The sequence below is a fragment of the Hylobates moloch genome, unplaced genomic scaffold (assembly GCF_009828535.3).
Source record: "Hylobates moloch isolate HMO894 unplaced genomic scaffold, HMol_V3 SCAFFOLD_2, whole genome shotgun sequence".
NCBI classification, from domain to species: domain Eukaryota; kingdom Metazoa; phylum Chordata; class Mammalia; order Primates; family Hylobatidae; genus Hylobates; species Hylobates moloch.
This window is the reverse complement of record NW_026652277.1, coordinates 174,429,503-174,456,620: the sequence shown is the minus strand read 5'-3', so window position 1 is coordinate 174,456,620 and position 27,118 is coordinate 174,429,503. Positions and strand designations below refer to the sequence as shown.

General features: G+C 46.7%; 1 protein-coding gene across 4 annotated transcripts in view; it reads left to right on the top strand.

Annotated features, from left to right (window-relative positions):
• Positions 1-27,118, top strand: part of RPS6KA2 (ribosomal protein S6 kinase A2) — a 456,813-nt gene that overhangs the window by 244,981 nt on the left and 184,714 nt on the right. Inside the window, exon 1 of one of the 4 annotated variants that reach the window (XM_032162354.2) lies at positions 1,607-1,937. The exons of the other annotated variants lie outside the window; for them this stretch is intronic. Within the exon in view, the coding sequence (XP_032018245.1) occupies positions 1,839-1,937 (99 nt within the window). The 5' untranslated portion in view covers positions 1,607-1,838. Of the gene's footprint in view, positions 1-1,606; positions 1,938-27,118 lie in introns of those variants that run through there. 4 annotated transcript variants of the gene reach the window in all.

Sequence of the window (27,118 nt, the reverse complement as noted above, 5' to 3'; positions counted from 1 at the left end):
ACATAATATGAAAATCAATTGCACTATTTAAATTCACAAAGCACTCCCATATCGGCGATCTTGCATAAGCCTCTTGGTATCCAGTAAGGGAGATGAGACAGGTTTCACTCGTATTTTCCTCTTAGAGATGAGTCGTGGGAACAACGTGCAAGGGCACCCAAGTTCACCAAGCAAGGAAGGGGCAGCGCCACAGTACTGGTGCTAAACTCCCGGCTTCCACTCCGGAGCAGCACCGCTCAACGCGGGTCTCCAGGAAACCCAGAGAGCCTATCTGACCTCACCTCAGCCCGGATGCAGCATGAGTTTAAAGCTCTTGTTTAAGGACATTCTGACCTCTCTACCCACCTCAGCCAAAATAGCCTATCACGAGTATTAACGCAATATCTGACTAGTCCAGCGAGCAAAACAACGCGAGGATTTTGCAGTTCGCACTGCAAAAGAGCAAGCAAGACTTGTCAACTCACCACCGCACTCGTTTCTGGTCTTTGCAGGTGGTGATGGTGCTATGTCAATGGGCTCGGTTTCTCCCTGTTTTTAAACACAAACTCAACACGTGCACAAGAGGAAAACAGAGCAGGCTGCACGGGGTCGTAAGCCCGCATTCTCGGCCCTGCTGTAGCCCTTGGTGAGCATTTCTAGAGGAAAAAAAAAAGTGTTTCCCTTTAAGGCGATCCCGAGCGGCGCTGCCGCCAGCAGCGGGTCTGAGGGCCTCGCCCTAGACCCAGGTCACCCCGCCCCGGGTATTCCCAGCGCGGGCCCTGATAAGCCATCTGTGTAGACGTTTCCTAGAGCGGGACCAGCTGCGGAGGGCGGATGCGTCTTTGTTCTGCAGCCGCGGGAGGGAGGCGCCCCGCGGGCTGCCTGAGCCCCCGCCCTCGGGCGCCTTTGTCCGCCGGCGGAGGGAAGGCGCCGGTTCCGCGGCGGGCGGCTCTGGGCCGAGCTGCAGGGCCCGCTGGCAGGCGCGGGTGCCTCGCTCGCTGTGCCGCTGAGGTTTTGGCTGCGTTTGCTGATCAACAATTAAAGTTTGGTTCGGCAGAGAAAAACATGATGACAAAGTGTGCACAGGGATGTTTTAAGGAAGGAAAACATAATGACGGCCCAAAGCTGGAAGAAAGAGCAGCCGGGCCGAAGTTGCGTGACAGGAACACCCGCGACTGCGCGGCTCCGGAGCAGCTGCACAGCTTGCCGGAGCCGGGAGCTGTCCCGGGTCGGGGCTCATTAGGCATGCGGCGGCCGCGGGCGCTGATTGGCGGGCAATGCTGTGGGCGGGGCCGTGGGCGGAACCGCGTGGGGGCGGGGCTGCACGGAGCTGGTACTTGTAGGAAGGAGTAGAAAGAGGAGGAGGGATGAGCACCTGGAGCTACAGGGCGACGCTGATGATTGGAGGTATCGGCAGAGGCGGGGCTCTCCTGGGCGGGGCGGTGGGCTCTCATTGGCAGTGCTGGTGGTGGGCGGGAACGGGCGGGGTGGTAAGCGCTGATTGGCGGTAGTGGCGGGGCGGGGCGGAGGAGGAGGAGGTGTGCGTGCCGGGGCGCGGAGCGGCGGGCGCTGATTGGCGGTAGTGGTGGTGGGCGTGGTGTAGGCGTGGCGCGTGGCCGGCGCTGGTACTCGCAGGGGAGGCGGAGAAGGAGGCGGAGGGAGCGCCTGGGGCCCCGGCCGCGGTGGCCGGCGCGGCCTGCCCTTTGTGACCGCAGCCCGCGCCCCACGCCCCGCGCCCATGGCCGCCGTGCCGGGCTCCCCGGCCACGCGCGCCCGCCCGCGGACCTGAGCCCCGCGCCTGGGATGCCGGGGATGCGCGTCCCCCGGCCCTGCGGCTGCTCCAGGCTGGGCGCGGGGCGATGGACCTGAGCATGAAGAAGTTCGCCGTGCGCAGGTTCTTCTCCGTGTACCTGCGCAGGAAGTCGCGCTCCAAGAGCTCCAGCCTGAGCCGGCTCGAGGTAATGCGGCCGCCCTCGGGGCGCGCAGGTGCCGGGCACCGAGCGGGCCGTGGCCGCCCGAGCCCGCCTCGCCACCCCTGGGTGGACCCCGAGACCCGTCAGGGAGTTCAAGTTACTGGAAAGCTGGTCCGGTTCCGAAAATCGAACCAAACGGTTCCAAACGTTATCGCTGGGACTCCGTAGTAATTGGGCGGTCCGTGGGTCCTCGCGGGGGCCAACTCCACCCCCACTGCATTTCCAGCTCGTTTCTCCGCCGCTGTCTGCACGGGGTGTGGGGTGGTCCCCTGTGGGCCACAGGGTGCCCGGGTGAGGACGGGCTTTCTCTACAGATAGACCACCGCGTGGCGTGGAGCGCTCCGCGGGGGTCCCTCAAAGTCCAGTGTGGAGAAGCCCCCCAGCTCCGCCCTCCGAGGCGCTGATCAGGTGCTGTCAGCTGTGCCTGGCCGGCAGGTTCCACCTTATCTTGTAGCTCATTCGTGCATTTGAAGTCAGTGTAGAATTCACAGAACGGGAAAGAACGGGCAGCAGCACAATCTACTTAGGCGTCTAAAACGGCGCTCAGGAGTAAAGCGCCTGATGCAATATCCTCGCAGCGCCGGGGCTGATACAGATTCGTCCTGAAAACCCAGAGTACTCCCAAAGCCCTGTCCTTTCTACCTGTCCCGCATCTTGGCATCTTAGGGTTTCCTTGTGGACGGTTGTCTCGTAGTGTTTTTTATTTCAACCATCCAATCTTATTCTCTTAATCCCAGTGTCCAAATCACATTGTTGAATCTTTAGATGACAAAACAGTGAAACGTATTTAAGTGAAAAAGACATGGTGATGGGGAGACTGAGGCTGGGACCCAAAGATTTCGCCTGACACTGTCCCGCCTTTGCCTCAAGGCTGGCACCTGTGGGGTTTTGGTTGGTTTGTTTCAACTGGAACAATCTCAAATGTTTCATCTTGGTTTTCTTTGTCCCGGCTGCCATGATATTAGACACAGACATGGGTTCTGTAACAATTGAGAGACCTCTAAGCAGAGCTGAGGAATAGACAAAAAAGTAGGAGAGAATTACTTGTTTAAAAAGTTTCTCTTATGGCATCCCTAAATCAGAATTGGAAGTACTAGAATTGATCAGTGTGGCCGGTTCCCAAGGGTAAAACACATCTTTCAAACAAAACTGTTAATCCAGTACTGGAGGAGGGCTTGCTTTTAAGTCTAATATTGAGAGAAATTAAGCACAGCTTCAGTGAGACAAATCATTTTCCTGGGACACAGGCACTTAAAAAGTGCCTAGTTGACAAGATCAGAAACTCAGAACAGTATTTATCTTTATCCGGATACATGTTTTTATTTCCTGTTTCATCTCAATGCCAAGTTTATTAGACAACTCCTTGTCTCCTTCCATTTATTGTCTTTGCCAAGAAGAGGTACACGTGTGAGCAAACTCCAGACATTGTTTATGAAGAGCAGCACTGGCTCTGGCTGACCAGTGGGAGTTCAGGAATCTGCCTGATTCTGGATACACACACCTCTGGTGTTACAGGGTTCTGCAAGGAGGGCCGGGCTGCAGAAGTGCCTCCAAAAAGAATACAGTGGGAAACAAGGTGGGGGTGGGAATAGGAAACGAGGTTTCTTTGATGTACAAATAAAATTTCTAGAAGTCATACATAAACCATCAGCGACGTAGGAGGTCAAATGGGCTGAAAATAAATGTAGTCTAACAGCAAGTAGTCAATTAGCGCTTCCTACGTGCCAGATCCCGTACCAGGTGCTGGAGGTCTCACTAAGATGGTCAATAATGGCCGGGCGCAGTGGCTCATGCCTGTAATCCTAGACCTTTGGGAGCCTAAGGTGGGCGGATCATGAGGTTAGGAGATCGAGACCATTCTGGCCAACATGGTGAAACCCCATCTCTACTAAAAATACAAAAATTAGCTGGGCATGGTGGCGCATGCCTATAATCCCAGCTGCTCAGGAGGCTGAGGCGGGAGAATCGCTTGAACCAGGGAGTCAGAGGTTGCAGTGAGCCGAGATTGCGCCACTGCACTCCAGCCTGGCGACAGAGCGATACTCCTCTCAAAAAAAAAAAAAAAAAAAAAAAAAAAAAAAAAAAAAAAAAAAAAAAAAAAAAAAAAAAAAAAAAGATGGTCAATATGGTCAACACTAATACAACGATCTCTTCTTTACAAATGCATTTCCCGGCTTTCTATTATTTGATGCTTGTGAAAATCGGGGTAGCATATGTTACTGTCCTCATTCTATTGCTAAGGGGAAGAAACCCTGAGAGTTTGAGAGTGTTGTTAAAAGCTTTCCAAGGAATTCATTCTGCAAATGTTTATGGAGGACCGGGTCTTGGGCTGGTCTTTTTCTGGATACTGTGTCCAAAAAGACACAAGACATAGAAGTCCTGGCCTCAGGGCACTTCCGCCCAGTGAGGAGTCTCACAAGCAGCAGCCTTTGTGCCCCAGTCCAGTAAGTTCCTCTTCTGCACCCTACCCATACTTGAGAAGGCTGCCTGTTCGTTTGTGTTCACAGCTGGTTATAGGCCAAGAAGCACTCATCGAAAAATGTAAAACTGAGCAGGGGAGGTCTGTCAATGGATTGAGGTTGAGAAATAGGACACAAAGTACTGAACACAGATGTGTATTTCCTCTGTGTGGATGAATGAGAAAGATAACTTGTTTAATAATAGGAAACATTTTAAAATTGTTTCTGTGAAATTTATATTTTGAAATATACAGACCGAAAATTTTTGTTATTTGAAATTCAAAGTCTAGTGACGTAAACAGGAAATTAACATAGTTACTTTAAGTTGAAAACCATATCTCCATTGAAAAGGCTTTCAGAGGGAGACTCAGTCCTAATGTTTTCATACTCGAGTTTATTTTCATTGTTTATTTTTTTAAATAATGAGAAATTTCTAAGGTCCCTTCTTTTTTTTCTTCTCTTTTACATTTATGCTTGGCAAAACTTCTTTGAACATACTTGATTTTAAAATAAATTTTACATCTATAACCCAACATTTGCTAAACCCTAACTGACAGATGAGCCAGGTTACTTAATCATATTTGGAAACAGTTTATGAATTACAGATTAAAATGAAATTCACTGAAATATTTTTGTCCTCTATCAGCATAGAACCAAGTGAGATGGCCAAGTTGTTGATTCTGGCAACTATAATTTTGGGGGTTTCTAGAGGAAAACTGGGTATGTTCCATAGACTTCCATGGGTGTACTCCAGAAAGGTGTCAGGTCTCAGTGACCACAAGACCCTCACCCCCAAGAGAGCTCTGCTTTCAGGGCATTGACAGTATTGCCTAAGAACCAGGACACGTTGCTGGGCAGAGTAACCTGCATCTCGTTCAACCGTCCACTTCATAGATGAGAAAAGGGGACACCGGCCCATTTGCTATGCTGGAGTTACCATCACCCAGCTGGGATAGGATACCCTCTCAGTGTCTGGCCTGTGAGTCAGTGAACTTATCTACAAAATACGTTACCTATGCCAGTTGCCTAATGAGCTAAGGTGGCTTTGAGAGCAAGGAAATGCACCACCCTCACCGTCCTAACTTAGCAGAACCATGGGTCCACTGAGCTGAAAGGAATCTTCTCCCCACTCAACCTTTCCACACGCCAGTAGAGCCTCAGAAGATGGATGTGCAACTTCCAAAGCTTAGTTTATATTTCTTCCAAGAGGGAATGTACATTTTAAACTAATTAAAAGTGATATTATTAACTCAAGACTTCCACCAATTTGCTAAAGGTGTCAATATGCAAAGTCATTTCATTTAGGGAGCAGTTATTAGTTTGGAGTTACCAAAGCTAGAGGGTTCTCTTTGGTGACCTATTATTTGAGCTCTTTCAGCTGTAACTGGCGTTTCTCCTGAAAGACAGTGGGGAGTGAATGAGGAAGACAAAATGCGAGGCTTTACCTGGGATATTGCTAGCGATGAACTGCTGAGTGGAGGGAGAATTTTGTTATCAACTGTTCATACACTCAAAAGATTTTAGCACATACTGTGTGCATTGTGCTAAGCAACTGGGACATAAAAATAGGATCCCTGCCCTCAGTGAGCTTAATGTCTAGCAATAGAGGCAAACAAGTCAAAAGAAGCTTGCTATTAGGGTATAAGTGTTGTGAAATTATTGGCAGCTTTGGATTTAAATGGTCTGATTAGATCACTTGTCAATTTATTTCTATTTCTGGTGGTCACAGATCATCAGAATTCATCTATGTGTATATATAAAGACATTTTAATTGCCCATCCCTGTTAAGGAAAACATGGTGTCCTAATAAAGAAGTGTGAAGGGGCTCTTAGCAAGCATCAGGAACAATATTGGCTCCAGTCATGGATAAAAAGAAAGCTTCCTGGAAAGTTTACCACTAAGGCTTATTCTTGGGGCTTGATAGGTGAGCTCTTCTTCTAGATCTTGGGTGGTTTCCAAGAAAACCATTTCTAATTAAGATAATTTTCAGGTACTCCCAATAAATGCTCCCAAAGAAATTATGTTTATCCTTTTATTGGATTTTCTGACAGCCAAAAAAAAACCACAATAAATAGTCCATATTAGTGAATACTGAATTTGTTCATCTGTTTGCTCATTTATATACTTTGTTTTAAAGACATTAAGCTTAATTCCTTATTTGTGGTCACAATTTCTGTGATATGCCTTAAGCTTGGAATTTCATTACATACTTTTCTCTCTTTACGTTCAAGAAAAATCCCCAAAATAGTGTTTTTTTTTTAAACTATGTGAAAAGACAACTAAACGTAGTGAGATTTTGCCCCTTTTGCTCTGCCCGTCCTTTTCCGTAAGCCCATGTGCTGACTGTCTTTGGCCAGAGCCAGCACAGCAAAGACTGTTCAGACTATTTTTCATGCGTTCAGAAGTAGAAGAACGAAGTGGAAGCCCATTAAATAAGAAAGGAACGTACGTTCACATCCTCTGACTTACCATTTACCTGGAATTTCCTTCTGTTTCTCACATGTGGGGCGAATAGTTTCTCAGAAGTGGCAATTTAGTGGTGGGAGAAGAATGAACTCTCTGAGGCAGCTTCCAGGGCTACTGGCCATGAAGGGGAAGGGGAGGAAAGAGGCTTTAGGGCTGTAGCTTCAGGATGAAGGCAATGTTCAGGTCGACCAGAGATGTGTGCGGCCTTGGGGACCTTCAGGAAGCTGCCAGGAGACTGCTCCTTTGATATGGGGGACCAGGATGAATTTACTTTGTATGACGTGGAGTTGGTAACCAGTAATTTAGCCAGAAATACTCTACCTTTTTTGCTCCAAGGATCTGTGCTTGTTAAATAAGCAGAGCTGGTCTAAGACTAGCAACATTCTCTAGAATGCTCTGCTTTTATTTCTGATTACACTGAATTACGTTGTATTGCATTTTCTCAGCGTTTTATGTTTGCTGATATATTTTCACTAGTAAAAGCTATTACATTGAATTCAAATAAGTAAAAATTATCAACAAATAGGCTGTTAAGCTACAGTGTGATTTAATCAAGCAAATGGATCAGACACAAATATATTCCATGTGAAATACTGTTAATCACATCTGACTTGCAGCTGCGTGAGAATCCTTGCCTGCTGACTGCTTAGCTAGGGAAAAATAATGGTGCAGCTACAAGGAAGCCGGAGGCACCTACACATCAGGGCGTGGAGGACAAATGTGCCGTAACCACATACCTAGGATTTATTACCAAGCAGGCCAGAAGCAGTGTTTCCGACCAGCCAAGATGTGTAGCTGTTGTTATGCAGTCATTTGCATATGTTATGCAGTCATTTGCATGTGTTCCTGGAGATCAGTTAGAGGGTGTTCCCAAGAACGCTACTAATATGAGAGCCCTACCTGATTCCATTCGGCGAATGCTCCCTAGCCAGTCTTCCTCTATGAGCCTTGGTGTGCAAAGCTCCCCAGGCTGGGTGGTTTGCGCTTGCCTTGCCCCGTGGAGGTAGGATTCTGCAGGCATGGAGCAGGTGGTGTCCCTGTTTCCCTCCTGCCCCTGCTTGGTGCCAGTCTCCTGTCGTGGGAAGTGCCTGACCTTGCCGGCTGCCCCTTCTCCCAGCCACCTCACACTGCCCTCGTGTTCTTGCTGTCTCCCTTGCCAAACCACCGAATCCTTTTGAGCACCTGTCTCCCCAGCTACAAAATAGGTGTAACTCTGTAATAAGGGTTATCTTCAAGTGATTAAATGCTTCAGCAGTGAAATGTGCCTTGTCAGGACAGCTTTCACTTGGCATCTGTGGTGTTGCACAAAGCTGACTTTGGTTAGACCATATCTGTAAAGGTTCTTGGTACTACATTATGGGGGAAAATGTTTTTTCTCTCCTGTCAGCCTGCTTCCTTGCCCCTTTGAATACACATCTGTTTCAAATTAGTATTATCACCATGAAACTAGCTTTTCCTAGGTTATAGCTATGTTAAGTTTACATACAATGATGGTTTAATCTTCGATGCTGTCATTTTAAACATAATTCGTGGTAATAGCCCCTCTTGGAAAACAGACTTGTTTTCCACGCTGTTTCTGGTGTCAGCCCACAAGGAATGGCTGAGTGGGGACTGTTGGGAGAAGGGAGAAGGCACTGGTTGAAATTATCTAGCTTTTTAGAGAAAAGAATCGTTTCTTCTTTCAGTTATTCTGTCTTCTGTATGAAATTAGCAAGATTTTTAAAAAATGAGTCAAAGATTAGAACTTAGGTATTGGCCAGTGTATTTCCTCCTGTTGCTGAAGAAAATAAAGGCTTGAATGAGATTGACAAATAAGAAAAACAGGCCTCATACCTGTGGAATGATTCGTATGCTGTAGTTTCACAATCTGAATTTTCAGATGGACATTAGCCAGAATGCAAGCCTGGGGCCTGCTGTGGAAAGCAGTCTCTGCACTCGAAGGGCACCGTAACATTCTTTGCACCAAGGCATCTTGGCCACACATCCTGCCAAGGACCTGTGGGCTTGCAGCTTTTACTCATTAAACTGGGAGGCCAAATTTATAACAGGAGGGGTGGGGGGATTTTACTTTGAATGACTTTATTTTGGAATGGTTATGGTAGAAATGGTCTAGCGACTACTTAAGAAGCTCCCACGGGTCCCAATTTTAATGCTCTCAGCCCAGGATAATTGCAACTAGTTCTCTAGAACTAAGGTCAGATATCATATTAGCTTCTAAATAGTTTTACATCCATAATATCATGTGGTCAATCTTTCTAAGGGTGAAAAACCATGGAAGCCTCTTGTTCTGAACTGTGGATAAAACACAAGAGGAGCAGAGAAGATGGCTTTGAGAGGCTTCTGTGTGAGAAAAGCTGGGAGCCAGGCAAGGCTGGGAGGAGGCAGGAAGCCCAAGGGGCTCTGCAGGCCCTCCACGAGCCCTAAGACTCCCAGGCCAAATGGCCATCAACTCCTGCAGGCACCTGAGTCCCTGGGCTCCCTGTCACGGGGTCAAGCCCCAGAGAGACTGCTGCGTTCTATACTATGCTTGCAAAGGTGCTACAGGAAACCCTCTTGCCTGTAACTTGCTAAAGCAACTGTGTTGATTGGTTGACTTTGAACATAACGAAGGAAAGAAACACAGACAAAACAACTTTTAAAAGAGCATTTATTTTTAGAACGCCTTTGACTTCTTGAATTCTTCTTGGTTTCTCATCACTTCAGGGACTGAACAGACAGGCTGCGGGAATCAAAGTGGTGACTATAGCTGACTGCCTTCATTCCAGAGAACCCAAGACACAGCATGAGGTTGGGGTCTGTCTCTTATTTCTAGATCTTAACAAAGAAAACACATGGATTATGAGGTGTGACTCAGTCAAGTCCTTGTAGAGTACAACCCAACAGAGAAGTGAAAAAACTGCTAATGGCATTGATGGGAGCCCATCCGCACAGGGCTTGTGCGCAAATCTGATGGCATCCATTGGAGCCCATAGGCATAGGGCTTGTGCGCAAATCTGATGGCATCCATTGGAGCCCATACGCACAGGGCTTGTGCGCGAATCTGATGGCATCCATTGGAGCCCATAGGCACAGGGCTTGTGCGCGAATATGATGGCATCGATCGGAGCCTGTACGCACAGGGCTTGTGCGCGAATCTGATGGCATCCATTGGAGCCCATAGGCACAGGGCTTGTGCGTGAATCTGACGGCATCCATTGGAGTCCATAGGCACAGGGCTTGTGTGCGAATCTGATGGCATCCATTGGAGCCCATACACACAGGGCTCGTGTGTGAATCTGATGGCATCAATCGGAGTCCATATGCACAGGGCTCATGTGCACAGCATCCAGTGTGTCTCTCAGGGTTGTAAGTGTCTAGACCTCTGTCCTGATGTCTTCTTGAGCGCGTCGTACTGCAGTGTCGAGGCTCATGACAGCAGAACTCCAACAACTGATGTAGGGAAGGGAGTGTGACCTGCTAAAATGAGCTGGCCACAATCACTCTGTGTGCGTGAGGCAGGAGAAGAGATGTACATCTGAGACGCTCGCCCTACCCTCCCGAAGCTTGGATGTAATGGAGGTGATGGGCATTTGCCCGAATTGCCATGGGAGTTATAGAGTAGTGCCCGTGTTTTCATTTTACTATCTCCACCTCCCACTCAGCCAGGGTGAGCTAAACATGGAGACTCTCACCACCTGTGAGCCTGATCTTCTGGTGATGGTCAATCTTTTCGTTGGTCTCACCCCTGCCCACGCTGACCTCCCTCCAGGTCACCTCTCTACCCTAGTGATCTTCCCTTCCCTGAACTGTCTGCCCCTGGGTCCATTCTCAGGCCCCACCCACACCCCGTCCACACCCAGGCCTCCTGCTTTGCATGGCTCTGAGCTCCTCTGGGGCTTGGACTCAGGGCTGTCTCTTTGGGAGACTCTGACCCAGGGATACTTGGATCCAGACAGGATTTGGGAAGAGAAATTTCTGTCCGTATGTGACTGTGGGTATAGCGGAGCTCACTGCATCTGAGTCCTAGCCTAGAGGCGATGGTTCGTGTTCAGATCACAGAAGAGAGGAGTGTGCTGCACAGGAGGCACATTGAAGGTTTCTTCCCTGTGATGTGGCTTGGTCACCCATGGTGGTAACATTCTGGAGTTTCAAGGCTTAGTCACCCACAGTGGTAACATTCTGGAGTGTTAAGAAGTGTCCAGAATCACACTTCCCCTTGCATGGCCAGGCTCCAAGTCTGCAGAGCTTCACGTTCTCTCAGCCATCTGGGACAGAACACACTGGTTCTCCCCAATGGTGTCATCAGCCTGGACCCCACCATACTTCTTTGCTGTGTGTGAATTTACAGAAAACCTTGGACTGATTTGTGGTCTGTGCTGCTAAAAATGCTGGTGAAGCTTGTGCAGAAGGAAGGTGCCGCTGGCTGGACTCTGCTCGGCAGTCACGGACAGCTGTGGCTGTAGCAGCGTTGCCCCGGAGCCACGCGTGGCCATTCTCTATGTAATTCCTAGCTTCTAGGTTAATATGTGCAAAGTCCTTGGAGGTGATCTAGGACATTTTATCTTAGGAATTAGCCATGGACTGACTATTCACTACGTGCCCAAAAATTATCAGTAGGACTTGGGTGTAGAGGGTTAATGCAGACAAAAACTGGTGCTTACCTGAGACCAGTGGAGGAAGAGGTCATTAAAACCATCGCGTAAGTCAAATTACTCAGAAGCTACGAGAGAACCGCATAGCCGCATGAGGTGGTGCTGGCATTGGGTCTTTTACAGACTACTGTTTGGCCTTGAAAAATTTTCTGTAGAAAAAATGTCTAATTTAGGCCACAATATATAGCTGATATAGTGTTATCTTACAATAAAATTTTTGGGAAAAAATCCCCAAACCACTTTGATTACTTAAAAAATTTTAAAAGCAACAAAATATCTTAAAAGATTGAGAAACTATCAACATTTTTAAAAATGCACAGATTTCCACATGTATTAATGCGGGTAATTTTTAAGAAATAGAAAAACAGGAAAAGTCAATAAGGATGTTTGTTTTAAAAGCTGTTGCTTGTAGAATAGGTTTTATTCCAGGAAGATGGCCTTCGTGACATTGCTGATAGAGATTTGTGGTGAGATTTAAAGTCTTTGACTCCTGACGCTGGGTTTCTGTGATGAATGACTTCCCTCTGCACGTTCCAGCCTGTGACTGCCTTCGGCCCACGATGGAGTGGGCACCCGGCACCTTCTGTCAGGCAGAGCCGGGCTTCTGTCAAGGGCTCTCCTGTACCTGGACCCATGAACCTTCTGGGCTCAGTTCTTTCTCCCACATTCATTTGTTCCTCTTCCTCTTGGGTGTTAGGGGCCTTGGCACACCTTAGATTAGGATAGTCAGGCACCTGCTGTCAGGGGCCTCCGTGGCTCTGGGCTAGGTCAGCACTGTGGCTCCTGCCAGGCACCGCCCCCATGGGCACCACAGCGGACTCACTGCCCCTGTGTGAGTCCAGGTCTCTAGGGCAAAAATCCTGCCACACCCACATGTGGCCATCAGGCCCTGCTCCCCAGCTGGCCTGACACCCGCATGCAGCTCAGAGCTGTGGGCCTGGGCTCTGGCCTGGCGGAGGGAGGATGGATGGGAAGGATGGACCTGCAGCTGAGAGCCTTTGGAGCCGTTTCCGGAGTCGGGGTCAGGGGTTCTGCATGTTCATCTTCCTCTCTCGAGCCTGGCTGTCCCTAGGCTGTAGAAGGTGTGCCATGCGCCTGCCGGAGCTGTCCGCAACTGTGCCGTCATGTATGTGAGCACGTGTTGCTGGACAGGAGTGACATGGTTGACATGGCCTGCAGCAGGCGTGAGCGCTGATGCTGGTGAGCAGGGCGGGTCTCGATAGTGCTGGTGGTGATTCTCCTGCAGTCGGTGAGGGGAGCCGTTGCCTGTGATCCATGCGTCGGGGTGGGGGCTTTGGAGGTAGCCCCCATGTTGTGAATTCTGGCTCTGCTACGTGGCACTCATATGACTTTGGCAAGGTCACCAATGGGACCTTCTTGAGGCTCAGTTTTCTTCTCTGTAAAATTAGTATAACGTCTGCCTTACGGGGTCTGACCCGGAATAAATGAAACTCCAGAGTGCTGGGGGTGCTCTCAGGCGGCACGGCAGGTCAGCCGGGGTATGATCTGACTGCCACCTTCTCGCCACTGAGGCTGCGTCCCTGCATTCCACACACAGTGGGTGGCAGGGTACCACAAGAGACACGATAGAGGCCTAGCGCAGGGACGGCTGTTACAGGGATTGGGTGTCTAAAAAGCATTGTCATTTGGGCTGAATTCCATTGAATGAGAATGACTGCATTGAGGCCTGTGTGTGCAGGGAGATGTCTCCCAAATGCAGCGGATCCATCCACTGGTTCACAAAGGGCAAGGGTGGGTGGGAGTCCTGCGCTGAGTGGGCAAGTCCTCAATGGTGTCTAGACCCCACTGGCAGCACAGGGGACCGAGCGCCCGTTCGGGGGGGTGTGCTCTCCCTCTCCGATGTTCAAGATGGTCTGGGACAGGACAGAGCGGGGATAAGGAGAGAGGTCCCGGAGACCGTCGGTATCTAATTCCAGCATCTGCACCCAGCCCTTGCTTTTGCTGTTTCCTGCCTGGTAGGAGCGAAGCAAGCACATGGTGTGTGGGCGCCATCTGCCTGTGCGCCATGGGTTTGTGTTTCAAGCGAGAAAAGCCGGGCATCTCTGGGGCCTCAGGCGGTCAGCAGTTCCTTCTGATGTGACTGGGCATCTCGGCCTGGCCTTCGTCCACTGCTTCCTTTCATTAAAAAGAAAAAGGCATCCCCTCCGGTATCTTCAATAATCTTCAGAAATGCTTTGCTTACTCCTCCCCTTATTCTATATCTTCTTCTACGTTTCTTTTTTACTTTTGTGACCTATGACCAAAATACTGTGCACAGGGAGTCCATGGTGGCTGGAAGGCTGGCCTGGGAATCTGAGACACGATGTTCTTTCTGGTGTGTGGTGCGGGAGTCGCATGGCTCAGCCCCCAGTGGAACATCTATCTATGCTTGTTTCCCAGTCAGATGAGTCAGCTGAGAGGGAATGTTAATTATTAGAACTGAACTTCTGAAAAAAGGTGCTAATGAACAATGCGGCCACATCCTGCTGGGATTTCAATGGCAGGAAATAAAGTAGGACTAGTCGGGTCCTGGACTTCATCCGGCTGAGCCCCACATCCAGCCCTGACGCAGGTGCTCAGGTGTAGGCCCCTGGTGTCCTTGGTGGGTGTGGAAGACTGGATAATGGCTCCTCGAGAGAACCACAGCCTAAGCCTGGAACCTGGAGCTGTTCCCGTATGTGGCAAAATGGACTTTGTAGGAGCGATCAGGTTAAGGACCTGGAGATGGTGTCATGTTCCTGGATAATCTGGGGGGGCCCTAAATGTAATCACAAGAGTCCTCGTGAGAGGAGGCAGAGGAGGTCTGATTGCAGAAGCGGGAAAGGGTGTGACAAAGGAGGCGGAGGTTACAGGGTTGGAGGAAGGGGTCAAGAGCAAGGAACGCAGGCGGTCCCCAGGGCTGGACACGGAGTCACCGGAGGGACCGGCCGTGCCAACACCAGCAAAATGGATCCCAAACGTCCGATCTCCAGAACTGGGAGGGAAAACCCTGTGTTTCAAACCACTTAATTTGTGGAATTTGTCACAGCAGCAAGACAAAGCGAATATTCTGGTCATTTCCGCTTTGAGGAAGACAGCACGTTGTAGAAGAGGCAGCAGACAGGACGCAGGCAGGGCTGTGGCCTCAGTGTGGGAGGGAGATGGGCAGGGGCCAGGGCAGGGCAGGGCCTGGTCACAGAAGGTGAACACCTGCACTCGGGGCCTGGGTAGGAAGCAGGCTGGGCAGCACAGCTGTGTCCCAGTGTCCTTCTGGGAATGGGGGCTCGAGGTGTTACGATGGAGGGCTCGAGGTGTTCACTAGATGTCCACGTGGCATTCCAGGGCCTGATGTTCAGCCTCCGACAGCCATAGGAAGCTCGGCTGCATCTATATCTGTTTACGAATCAAGTCTACATAGAAAAATGTACTGATCTCAAACATACAGAAATCGTATGGCCTGGCAGGGAGCCATGAGTGGCAGAGGAGGACAGTGTTTGAGAGGGCAGTCCAGGGAGACATCTCCGCAGGGCTGAATGAAAGAGATGATTGGCCCCTAGAGGGTGTGGGGCAGAGTTTCTGGGGGAGGTGTGGCTCAAGCCTGGTTCCTGAGCTGACTGGGCTTTGACCTCATCCGGCATCTGCCAGAAGTCAGTGTCCCCAGAAAGACGGGGAAGATGGGGTGGGCTATGAGAGCCCAAAGCTCTTGGGGCCTTGGGGAGGAATCTGTGTCCTGAAGGCCATGGAAAGCCCTAATGTTTCACATAAGGGAGTGATGGGATCATATCTCGATTTAAGAGGATCCTTTGGGTGATGCGTGCAATTAGCTTGAAGGGCGGCAGAGAAGAAGCTGAGCTAGCAAGCTCTCGGAGCTGCCATCTGACACCAGGGTGGACAGGCCTTGCGGATAGCTTGGACCCAGTATACATGAAAGAAAAATCAAAGATGACTCCTAGATCTTCAGCCTGAGCTACCTTTTAGAAACAGTTGTGACCGTGAGGCAGGGTGAGTAGCTCAGGGTGTGGGTTAGTGAGGCAGGTCGGAGCTCTCCTCTGTACAAGGTCAACCTGAGACTCCTTCAGTGACGTGTTTTGCAAATTTCAGCGGTAGACAAAATTGTTTTGAAAAAGCTACATGTTTCTCGTTATACTGCAATCTGTTTGCTTCACTGAAGTCTTAATAACTTTCAGCAGCACTGCTCCTAGCTCTTGCACCCCAGCCGCCTGAATGGTGATGACAGGCTGTGCTACAAATCAGCAGGTCTATTAAATGCAGTACCGGAAGCATTCATGTCAAACTGCAAATGCCACTGAAAGTGAAGGATTCCAGGTAAAAGCAGGCATGTTTCAGGACTGGAAATTTTTCTGACCACTAAATCAAACCTCCCCCTCAACTTAGAAAATTCAGACACGTGCTTTTCACTAAGGACTTGAAATATAGGGAAAGGCCCTGAAAAGTCCATCCAAATGGATGGCTCCGTTGTCCTCTGGGGCAGCTTTCTCTGGGAGGTCCGGGAAACACTGCTCAAGCATCTGTCTTTTAAATGATAATTAAAGGGCAGGAGGAGAGGGGAGAGAAGAGACAGGAAGGAGAAAGACAAGAGAAGGGGAAGAGTGGAGAATGAGTCAAGAAACAGGTGGGATGTAGTGCGCAGGGCCCGAGGGAGGAGGACAGGTGGTCAAGGGCATGGAGAGAGAGAGAGAGGCTGATGTGGAGTAAATTTGGCAGTGGCCACTTGGAAAACATATCCGAATGTAAGAGGAGATGAGCTTCCCAACTGTAAAGTCCTGTTACCTTAACTCAGCATTTTTCTACCCGAGCATGGGTAGCAACAGACGCCCGGACAGAGTGATAAATGGAGCACAGCCCACGGGCTCTGCAAAGCAGTGTCTGACCTCAGTCAGATGAGCAGGATTAGTGGAGGCAGTTGGGCAGCAAGGCCCCAGCTCAGAGCTCATCATTTCTGCTTTCCTCGCCCTGGTCTGTCGTGGAGGGAGAGAGAAGAGTGCCTGGCTGCAAGCCCGTGAGGGGAGCCGGGGGTCTGCAGGAGCCACCGTGTGTTATAGCTTTGCCAGGTGACCCAGTGGTGCATGCCATCTTTCTCCTAAGGAAAACTACAAATTCAGAGTTTCACTCATGCACCAGCTGCAAGGAGGATAAACGTCTCTGAGCAGACCACTGAGATACCAGAAGGGACAAGTCCCAGTCTCTTTTCTTCCGTCACACCTGACCACATCACACCTCGTCAAGGGGCGAATGTGGCGAGACTCCCCTGAGCTTCCCACAAACGGTCTCTTCCAGGCTCTTCCTAGAGCCCCCCCGATGGTCAGTGAGTTCCCTGGCCCTCACACTCAGATCGCGGCCCTTGCATCTTGGCGTTGGACGATGCAGGAAAAATAAGAGGAAAAAGAACAAACAGGCCTGGGAAAGGGGTGTTGGAGAACGGGTTGGGTGTCTTGTTCATTCACAGTATTTCTTCTGTGCAATTAGAGGATGAGGCAGTTGGAGAAAGCCAAGCCTACCTTGTTTTTAGAGAACCTTTTTGTATGTAAGTGTGTTTGGCCCCAGGGAGATCTGCATCCTGGGCGTGCGTGCACTACCCATGGCACTTTCCTGGTCACAGGGATGAGCTCAGGGTTGAGAATGCAAGATGGTCAAATAGGATGTAACCTGAGATCCCTGCCCGGTGGCTGTGGAGAAACATGGAAACGTGGAGTCCTGACTTGCAGTTTTGCAGCCATCTGTGACCGTAAGTTACCCAGCTTAAGGATGGTGCCAACACACGAGAGGAAAGAGCTGGGAAATCCACAGAGAAATGAGATTGGAGCCCTGATCAGCCTGAGCCTGAAGGCCATATTACCTTGAGATATTTCAGTTATATGATCCAAGCAATTTCTTTTATTGTTTAAGCCAGTTTGATTTGGATTTTCTCTGACACAAATAAAGGCGTTGTGACACACATATTTTATCTCATTCACTCTGTACAAGAAGCTTACCTGAGGGTAAGTATATTATATACCTTTGGCCCAGACGAGGAATTGGAATCCAGTGTTGGAAAGGTCCTCTGGCCAGGAGCAAGATAGGTGATATTGGATGATGGTGGAGTGTGTGAATGAGATGGAACAGCTTTTCAGCAGCTACAGGCTAGTGATACTTTCTGAGCAGAGGGGCTTGAATCTGGTAATGTATTTGTGTTATTGGTTCATTAGAATAAATGGGCACATATGGTATATTTAGCAGCTTTGGACTTGTTGAAAGTCTGCTAAATGGCTATATGTGAAAAATAATGGGCATGTCTTAATAGGATGTATATTTGGAAAATATAATAATACTTTTAAATTTGTTTCAAAACATAGTAGAAGTGCTTTTTCAGTTTTACCAGTCTATTTGAGATACTAAACTGGGATAAATAGGATTAAATTTATTTCATTCATTGAAAAAAAAGAAATATATTATCTGTCTGCAATCATTCTTTTTATTCTTTCAGGGTATTTGGTAGGTTTAAGGATACTTTTGTTCTTTTTCTTTGTACTTCTCATTCTCATAATACTCTCCCAGGCTAAAATCCAGAATATGCAGATAGTAATTTAAAGAAGTGAAGATTCAAAAAAGAAAGACAGAAATAAGTATTGATTTTAGGAAAGGTATATTATTTATTACATGTGGCTTTCCAGTTTTAAAAACTATTCTGTTATAACTATAATAAATGTAATAAATGTATATGCATATATTTGTTGGTAGGATGAATTTTATGAAAACATGGTAACATTATTTCTTTACCACTACTTTCCATATGATTTTATGGTCAAATATTTGGCAGCACTACCTTTTAACTGCAGTGATTATGTTTTGATAAATTATTAGAAGGAATTTGTTATTAATATAGGAAACAATGGAGAATATAAAGACTCCTGAGGGGCCCTGGGTGAAAGTAGCCTTTTTGGAGGCCTCCATGGTACTCGGCAGAAACACATTTTGTGCTAAATGCATATTTAAGTGTTTGGCCTCATGAAATGTGTAACCCAGTTGCATAGGTTTTATCTGTATTAACCATCATGAATTCTTTCCTTTGAATGGTGTTCTTGATTTTTCCTACAGCCGATGGGTAACTAGTTCTCTCAGAATTCAGAAATTCACATTAATTTCCTGCCGCGCTTCCTGCTGCCATGGCGTCTGTTGGTGGGATTATCTTCTTATTCATGGGAAAGGAGTGGAAGGCCGTTTGCATTTACCTTCTGTGATATTGCCAGGCTGCTCAGGGGTGAAAAGAATAATTTACGACTTGCTATTTATACATTTATCAAATGATTTGCCTCACGTTGTAGTTGATGCCACGCGTGCTGATATAACCATTTCAGAACATCTTTCTCTCGTGCTATTTACCATGAAGCGTTGCTGTTTCTAGCAAGCTATTTGGTCATAAAAGATCTCATGATGAACTAAATAGCAAGAGATATAATGAGGAGATAGGAGTAGAGAAAAAAATCAAGATGAGAAAATGAGTAGGAATGATTAGAAAAATATGGAAAAGAGAACAAGAATAAGTAGTCTGAAGCTAATACATTTTTTAAATCTTCAAATAAGTGTAGGGAGATGTTTTCCAGTTGCCTGAGTATTCCAGTTTGTAAATTTCCCATTTTCGAATAATTACAGATTAATAAAATATACTTGACACTAAAACTTTTCTAAATAAAATTAAACTTTTGGGCCAGGCATGGTGGCTCACGCCTGTAATCTCAGCACTTTAGGAGGCTGAGGCGTGCAGATCAGCTGAGGTCAGGAGTTCGAGACCAGCCTGACCAACATGGTGAAGCCCCGTCTCTACTAAAAATACAAAAGTTAGCCGGGCGTGGTGGCGGGTGCCTATAATCCCAGCTACTCAGGAGGCTGAGGCAGGAGAATTGCTTGAACCCGGGAGGCGGAGATTGCGGTGAGCCAAGATTGCACTCCAGCTTGGGCAACAAGAACAAAACTCTGTCTCAAAAAAAAAAAAAAATTAAACTTTTGATAATTCAGTATATCAATGTCTGAGTGCTCCTGAGTCATTGATATAAGTACCAAACATTGCAATACACCATGGTAGCTATAACAATATTAACCATAGAAAAATAATGAGAATCATCTAATCTCACCCCAGACAGCCCAACAGATCTTTCTGTAACAACCCCGAAAGTAGATCTAAATCAAGGTCCTGCCATTTATCTCACACCTGGAACCCAGTTTTTTAGACATCTTATGCAGAAAGAGCCACTCTTTAGGGGCGCCTGCTTCATCTCTGTAGTACCTCCCACTCCACTGAACTCAGGGTCCTATTGAACCCTAGTTTGAAAACCAGAAGTCTAAAGTCTGTGCAGACATTTATCCAGGGGGAGGGACTGAGTCACAACCTCCTTACTTGGCTCTCCCTGTATTTCCATTCCTTAATCCTAGAGTGGGATAAACAGAACCCCTTGCTCTCAGGCCTGACAATTTTCCAAACCGCAGTAGAGATGGGGTTGAACTGGGGCTGAGCCTATGACATGTTCCAGAAAGTGCCCTTCAGAGTAAATCCCCAATCTTAAGTTGTTTATTCCTTGTTTTCTTTCATAAATATTCCACATGAAAAAATTAGCCTTAGCTTGCCGGTTGTTTAGATTTGTGAATAAACATGACTTTGGGCCTAAATATATATCAACTTAAAAAAAAAAAACAGAACAAACATCTAAAGAATATCTCACCATCCACGATGGGCCAGTACTGGAGCCCCAAAAAAGTTGAGAAAGTCTTTCTTTGAAGCAGAATAGAAACAGAAAACTTGTGACGGACCATTCTGTAAGCCTCATAGGAAAAAAAGCCATGAGGCACTTTAACTGAATGTTGCCTGCATCTGAATGGTACCCAGGGACAAGTGCTTTAGTGCCTTTTAGACTTAAACAATAATAAAAGTGTTATGTTTTCCCTGAGACTCCAAACTTACTCCTGATTTCGTCTCCCTCTCAGAGATGAACAATCCTGAATTCATTAACTAGAAATTCTTAAGGGGAATTTTTTTTTTCATGCGCCGATGGATTGTTGAGTCAGGTTAGATGTCAGAATTTTGAGTCAAGCATTTTTAATTTTTGTAGCACCAAATTGGATTGAATTCACACGGATATAGAGATATTGGTTACCACCATACAAATAAGGTTATCCAACTTCTAGACTGTTTTATACAGTGGCTAAGAGAAGCATTGTCTACCCCCTGGGGGACTCTGTTTCAAAATATGCCATATTGTTTGCGTTCTAAATTTTATTTTGTTGCCAGGAAGCAAATATCCTGAGGAAATTACTTATCATACACTAAGCCATTGCCTCCTGGGAGTCTTCGTGAAAAATTCCAAATCTTTCCTACGAGTATGGACTCAGAATGAAAGCTAGATGTGTGAAAGAAGGCACTCTCCTCCATTCTTCAAGATGGACTATAAAAAAAGGCACCAAGACAGTCTCTCTCTCTTTTTTTTTTTTCTTTCTGAGACAGGGTTTTGCCGTCTCGCTGTGGCTGAAGTGCAGGGGCAAGATCATGGCTTACTGCTGCTTCCACCTCCTGGGCTTAAGTGATCCTCCTGCCTCAGCCACCTGAATAGCTGGGACCACAGGTACATGCCACCTGGTGCCCGGCTAAAGGAAAGTCCCTTCTTTAGAACCATCTCAGTATTTGTTTTGCTTCAAATTGCCCTGAATGCCATAACATTTTGTTTTTGTTTTTGTTTTTGTATACAGCTTTGAGATCTAATTCACATACCATACAATTCACCCATTTAAAATGTACAATTCCATGTTTTTAGTATATTCACAAGGTTGTGCAACCGTTACCACATCTATAATGTTTTCGTCCTTCAGAACAGAACCCTGTCCCCCTTTTCACCTCCACGACCCCCTGCAGCCCTACATCCACTTTCTGTCTCCATAGAGTTGCCTGTTCTGGGTATTTCATATAAACAGAGTCATACAATGTGGGGTTTTGCGGCTGGCTTCTTTCACTCAGCCTCATGTATTCAAGGCTCATTCATGTTGTAGCAGGTATTTCTCTCTATTGCCAAGTAATATTCCACTGCACGGATATACTACATTTTTTTTTTATCCATTAGTAAGTTGATAGACATTTGGGTTGTCCCTACTTTTTGGCTGTTGTGACTAATGGTGCTATGAACATTTTTGTACAGGTTTTTGTGTGGACATATGTTTTTATTTCTCCTGGGTTTATACCTAGGAGTGGAATTGCTGGATCCGGGATGGCAAGTCTATGTTTGAGCTTTTGAGGAACTTCTAGACCATTTTCCAAAGTGATTGCAACATTGTACACTCCCACCCAGCAGTGATAGACGGACCTTTTTTTTTTTTTTTTTTTTGACGGAGTTTTCCTCTTGTTGCCCAGGCTGGAGTGCAACAGCACAATCTCGTCTCACTGCAACCTCTGCCTCCCGGGTTCAAGCAATTCTTCTGCCTCAGTCTCCCTAGTAGCTGGGATTACAGGCGCCTGCTAGCACGCCCAGCTACTTTTTGTATTTTTAGTAGAAACAGGATTTCACCATGTTGGTCAAGGCTGGTGTCAAACTCCTGATCTCAGGTGATCTGCCCATCTTGGCCTCCCAAAGTACTGGGATTACAGGCGTGAGCCACCATGCCCAGCCGAGATCCATTTTTTCCCCACTTGTTATTGTTCACCTTTTGAATACCGCCATCCTGGTGGGTATGAAGTGGTGCCTTCTTATGGTTTTGATTTGCATTTCTCTGATGACAAATAATGTTGAGCATCTTTTCATGTTTTTATTGGCTGTATGTTTTTGGAGAAATGTCAAATTGGGTCACTAGCCCATTTTTAAAAATTGGGTGATTTATCTTTTTATTGTTGAGTTATAAGAATTATTTATATATTTTAGATACAAGTGCCTTCTCAGGCATATTATTTGCAAATACTTTTACCCATAGTGGGTTGTATTTTCATTTTCTTGGTGGTATTGTTTACGGCAAAAATGCCATAACTTCTGTGTTAACCATATCATTCCACCATAATTTGCAGTCACTTTGAAGGGCCTACACAACCCTGCTTAGATATTCAAATTTCCAGTAGGGAGTTGTATTCAGGATATATTTTTGCAGAATTAAATTCACCATGCCAGGTGCTTTTTGCTTTTGCTTTTCTCGTGTAATCGAGCAAGGAAGGCAAGGGGGCTATTCAGCTTTGGGTCTCTCATGGTGCACAGGTGAGTGTGTTTCCAGGGAAATCATTTTACCTCTCGTGTAAGCACTCCGATCTTGTGGGTCTCAAAAGAAGTGGGGTGCAGATGGCTGAAGTCTGGTTTATTTAAATAGTCTTGTATGATGTGCACCATTTTATTTTCATAAGGGCAGGAGTTGGAGCTGCATCCTCAGGCTGTAGCTATAATAAAAGTGTCAAAGAGTCTAATGTGTGCAGCCCTGCAGTCCTACCGTGGGTGGCATTACGCTGCCTTTGCCCTCTTGTAGACACTCATCAAGGTGCTTTGCTGGCAGAAGGAAATCAGAACCCAAGGACAGTGATCTGATAACAGGTGCTGATTTAGTGCCTTAGGCTAAACCACATCAACCTGCAAAGTAAAAAGCTTTCTATTTTGGTTGCTGCGCCTCTGGGCAGCGTAATGCCTTTATATCTCCACCATTGGTCATGTGTTTTCATTTCAGGTCTTAGCACCACAGAAAAGAATCTCTTGGTTTGCTCTTTTCCATAAAATGTGTGTGCTGTTTTTATTTTGATATCACCTTTGAAAGATCTCAGTTGAATGTATGAAGGGAGGTGTATGTGTGCTTGTGTGTGTGCATTTCTATCTAAAATGCCACCTCACGTGGCCTTTTCACATTAAATCATACTCTACATGTTGTTGTTCTAATATCACATTTCATGTGCCAATCATTCTACATGCTAATTTTTTGTTCTAATGTCACATGGCATTTTACATGCCTAGCTAGGAAGCATGATATTTTAAAACTTAAACAGGAATGTCTACTAGAGACTTATAGATATCAATCCCGATAATATAATTGGATTAAGTCTTAATAAGCGCATTTAAGCGTCAAGCAGAACTTTCACATCCCTATATTTAGTCTCATTCGTATTTTAGGCTATGTGGCCACCCGAGGGTTGCCTTTTAAAGAGCTCGTAATCAATTAAGGAGATAAGAGTCATCATCTTGAAATTACTGTAAATGCGGTAAGACTTGATGTCATCTACCTGTTGTAGATTACAGACACAATATGGCTTTAGAGGGGTAGAATGTCATGGATAAAATGAACATGGATCTACTGGCAACACCCAAGGCCCCTGGGGGCCAGGGGCCCTGTGCCGGTGACTTGGTTGCAGCATCTCCCGCCAGAATCTGGTTGGAGGTGGTTCTAGGAGAGGCAAGAGGGATATTCCCAGTGAAGAGTGCCACGTGGTCGCAGTGAAGCCGTGGAACAGGAGGGCCTGGGGGGCCAGCTGTGGGAGGGCCTGTGGCACTGGCGCGCAGAGCCCTGGTAGGTCTGTGTTGGGTGAGGAAGGCTCGTACAGTCTTCTTCTCCTTCTTTACCTCCATTAGTGTGGATCATTGTTTTGCTGTGGAAATATGAGTGTTGGATCACAGTTTGCTGCTCCAGACATCAGGTGCCCCATGTTCTGAGCACTGTCCATATTTATGTTGACTTCTTACAGCAAGCCCATGACAGAAGGACTTTTAGAAACTCTGACTCACAGGTAAGGCCCAAGGCACGGCATATGAGGTGCCTGGATGCCGCCTCCCCCAGCTGGGGGTGGCCCCGCCCAGGAAGCTCCCTTACAGTCCCCGGTGAACTCAGCTCCGGCAACTTCAGTTACCCCAACGGGGAAGCACGCACCACTCTGGGCATTATAAAACATGGAGTTTATGTCTTTATTAATTTCTGAATTTTTTTTTTTTTTTTTTTTTTTTTAGTTTTCCACATGCTCATTCCAAACCCCCAAATAGATCATATAAGCAAACCTATTTGGGGAAACATTTTTTTAAAAACGTAAGACGTTCCTCGTTTTTTATTAGTGAGCTGTTGTGTTCCCATTCAAGTAAACTCTGAAACTTCCAAACACTGATATGAAAACAATGATTTCCTAGATCATTTGTCCCCATCACATCTCCATGCAGAGCTGTCCACAGGGGAATGTGCTGGTCCAGATGCATTTTACGTAGTGTTGCTCACAGTGAAAAACTTTCAGTTGGCAGAGTCACCTTCTCTGGAGCTTTTCCATGGAGGGTTAATCAGGATGGAACTCTTCTTAATTTTATTATTACTTCTTTCCACCTTTACACACTTTGTTTCATAGTCTCGCCCTTTTCTCTTCGTGACTTCTAGGAGGGACACGTTAGGATGAGTTGGAGAAGTTCTTAGCTCTCATCTTACCCCTTCCAACATGTCAGCTTTGCGGCAATCCAGTTTCTGCCTAAAACAACCTCGATTGCCCATATGGTGGGTGTTGAGGGGGTCTTTGGCTTCTCTAACACCCCTGACTTGTTATCGCAAACAACAGTATGGGGGCATTTATTTGATACACCTGGGCCACAGCCATTCCCTGGCCTCCCTTCTGCAACCTCGCAATATTCAGGATCCTTCCTGTGCCTGTTACTTTGTCTAACTTGAGCCTTAGATCACCAGGAACATGCCAGCCATGTTCACGGTGCCCTCCCAATGACAGGTGTTGCCCAGGTGGAAGCATCTTCTGTCATGTTCCCTCCCACGACTCCCTTAGCAACCCGCACTTCCATGCCAAAGCCCTTTACCTGGGCACCCGGGACTCCAGAAGGTGACTGGTCGGTAGCTGCCCCCACGCTAATCCCGTTTATGAGGCCAAATGAAGCCTTTCAGCTCCCACGTCCCACACCATCTCCCGTGTGGCCGGTGGATACTGGACTGGAGGAAGTCACCACTCGGCCTCCCAGAGCTCTGCCCCACCCCACACACTCTGAGGCTGCACTGAGTTCCTGGTTTAATTATGCGAAGCAGCGTGATCTTTTTTGAAAGTGCCATGGCCCACACAAGCCGAGAGCAGATGCAGTGATCTCAGCCAAGCTTCCCCGTCCCTTAGAAACCATAACTTGTATCACGCAGAGACCACAGACAGGGAAGTAGCAGAGGGAAGGCTCTTTCTGGATCTGTGATGTTTGGTTCTTGATATCCCGCCCAGATCCCTTTTAGACTAAGCTCATGTCAGAACTTAACACTTAACAGATGTAGATGTAAGTGAATGTTTACATTTCCAAATGTTTAGGTCTCTTAGTCTTTGAATGAACTCATCCAGAGGGCGAAAGCAGAATGGGTTCCTAGGTGCCCCTGACCAACACCTCTCTCTTTCTCCAGATTTTCACTGTGGATAGACCATTGGCTTGCAGAAAACTTCCTCAACTCAATGAACAGAAATATTGACTTCAGCCCTTTTCAAATTTTTCTTAGGAAATATTTCAGACATATTTGGGAATAAAAATACTGTAAGAAACACCTTTGCACCTATAAATTCAGCTTAAGAAATAAAGAAGTTATCGATACAGTTGAACACCATTTATGGTCCCCCAGTCTCATCCTTCTCCCTCCCACCTGGAGGTTACCGTTTCCCTGGATTTGATGTCTACCACTCCTGTTTATTTCTTCCTGTTTTATTGTGTGTATCCTAAACACTGTATTGTTTTTTGCAGTCTACATGTCATATAAATGAAGTCACCTCGTGTATGCATGAATGCGTCTTGTTCCATATTGCATTCATGAGCTGTATCCATGCTGATGGGTAGCGCCTGGTTCCTATGTTCGCTTCTGCGTGGTATTTCATCTGACTGCCAACAGTCCTGTGTCAGTTGCCCTGGGGCTGGATGCTTGTTGTTTCCTTCTGGTGTTTCTGAGAGCACTGCTGCCATGAATGATCTTGTGCATCCATCCCGTGAGCACCGTGGGGACAGGTGTTGGGGGAGGTTCTCTCGGGTATATACCTGGGAGTGAGATTGCTGGGTCATGGAGCACACGATCTTCAACGATAGTAAATGTTACCAAATTTCCTCCAAAGTCGTCGTATAAGATGCATTCCCACCAACAGTAGATGCGAGTTCTCATTCTCTCCCTCCTTGCTGTTGCTAGGACATCAGGCACTGAGTCGCAGCCCATCGGCTGTGTGTGAGATGGTGTCCCACTGTGGCCAGAACGCACACTGCCTGATGGCCAGTGTGGTCAGACTCCCTTCACATGTCAGGGGGCATTGATATTTCTCTTTGCATTCCCCATCTATACAGTGTTCCTGTTCTCCTTTTCTCTGTCTCTTAGTTAATTTATAAGAGTTCTTTACATATTCTGTATAATAACTCTTCATCAGTTACATGCATTGTAAATGCTATCAAGGTTGTGGCCAATCTTTTAAACTTTTTTATACAGAAGTTTTAAATTTTTATGCAGCTGAATTGATTCATCCTTTTCTTTACACTGTGTGCTTTCTATGTCTTAATTAAGAAGTCTATCCTCACTCTGAAGTCGTAAAAGTGATCTGTTATCTAAAATTTTTAAAGTTTTAATTTTAACGCTTTGGTCTTTAATGACTTGCATTCTTTGCGTAGTGTAAAGAATGGAACTAGTTTTGTTTTCTGCTTTTTAAGTA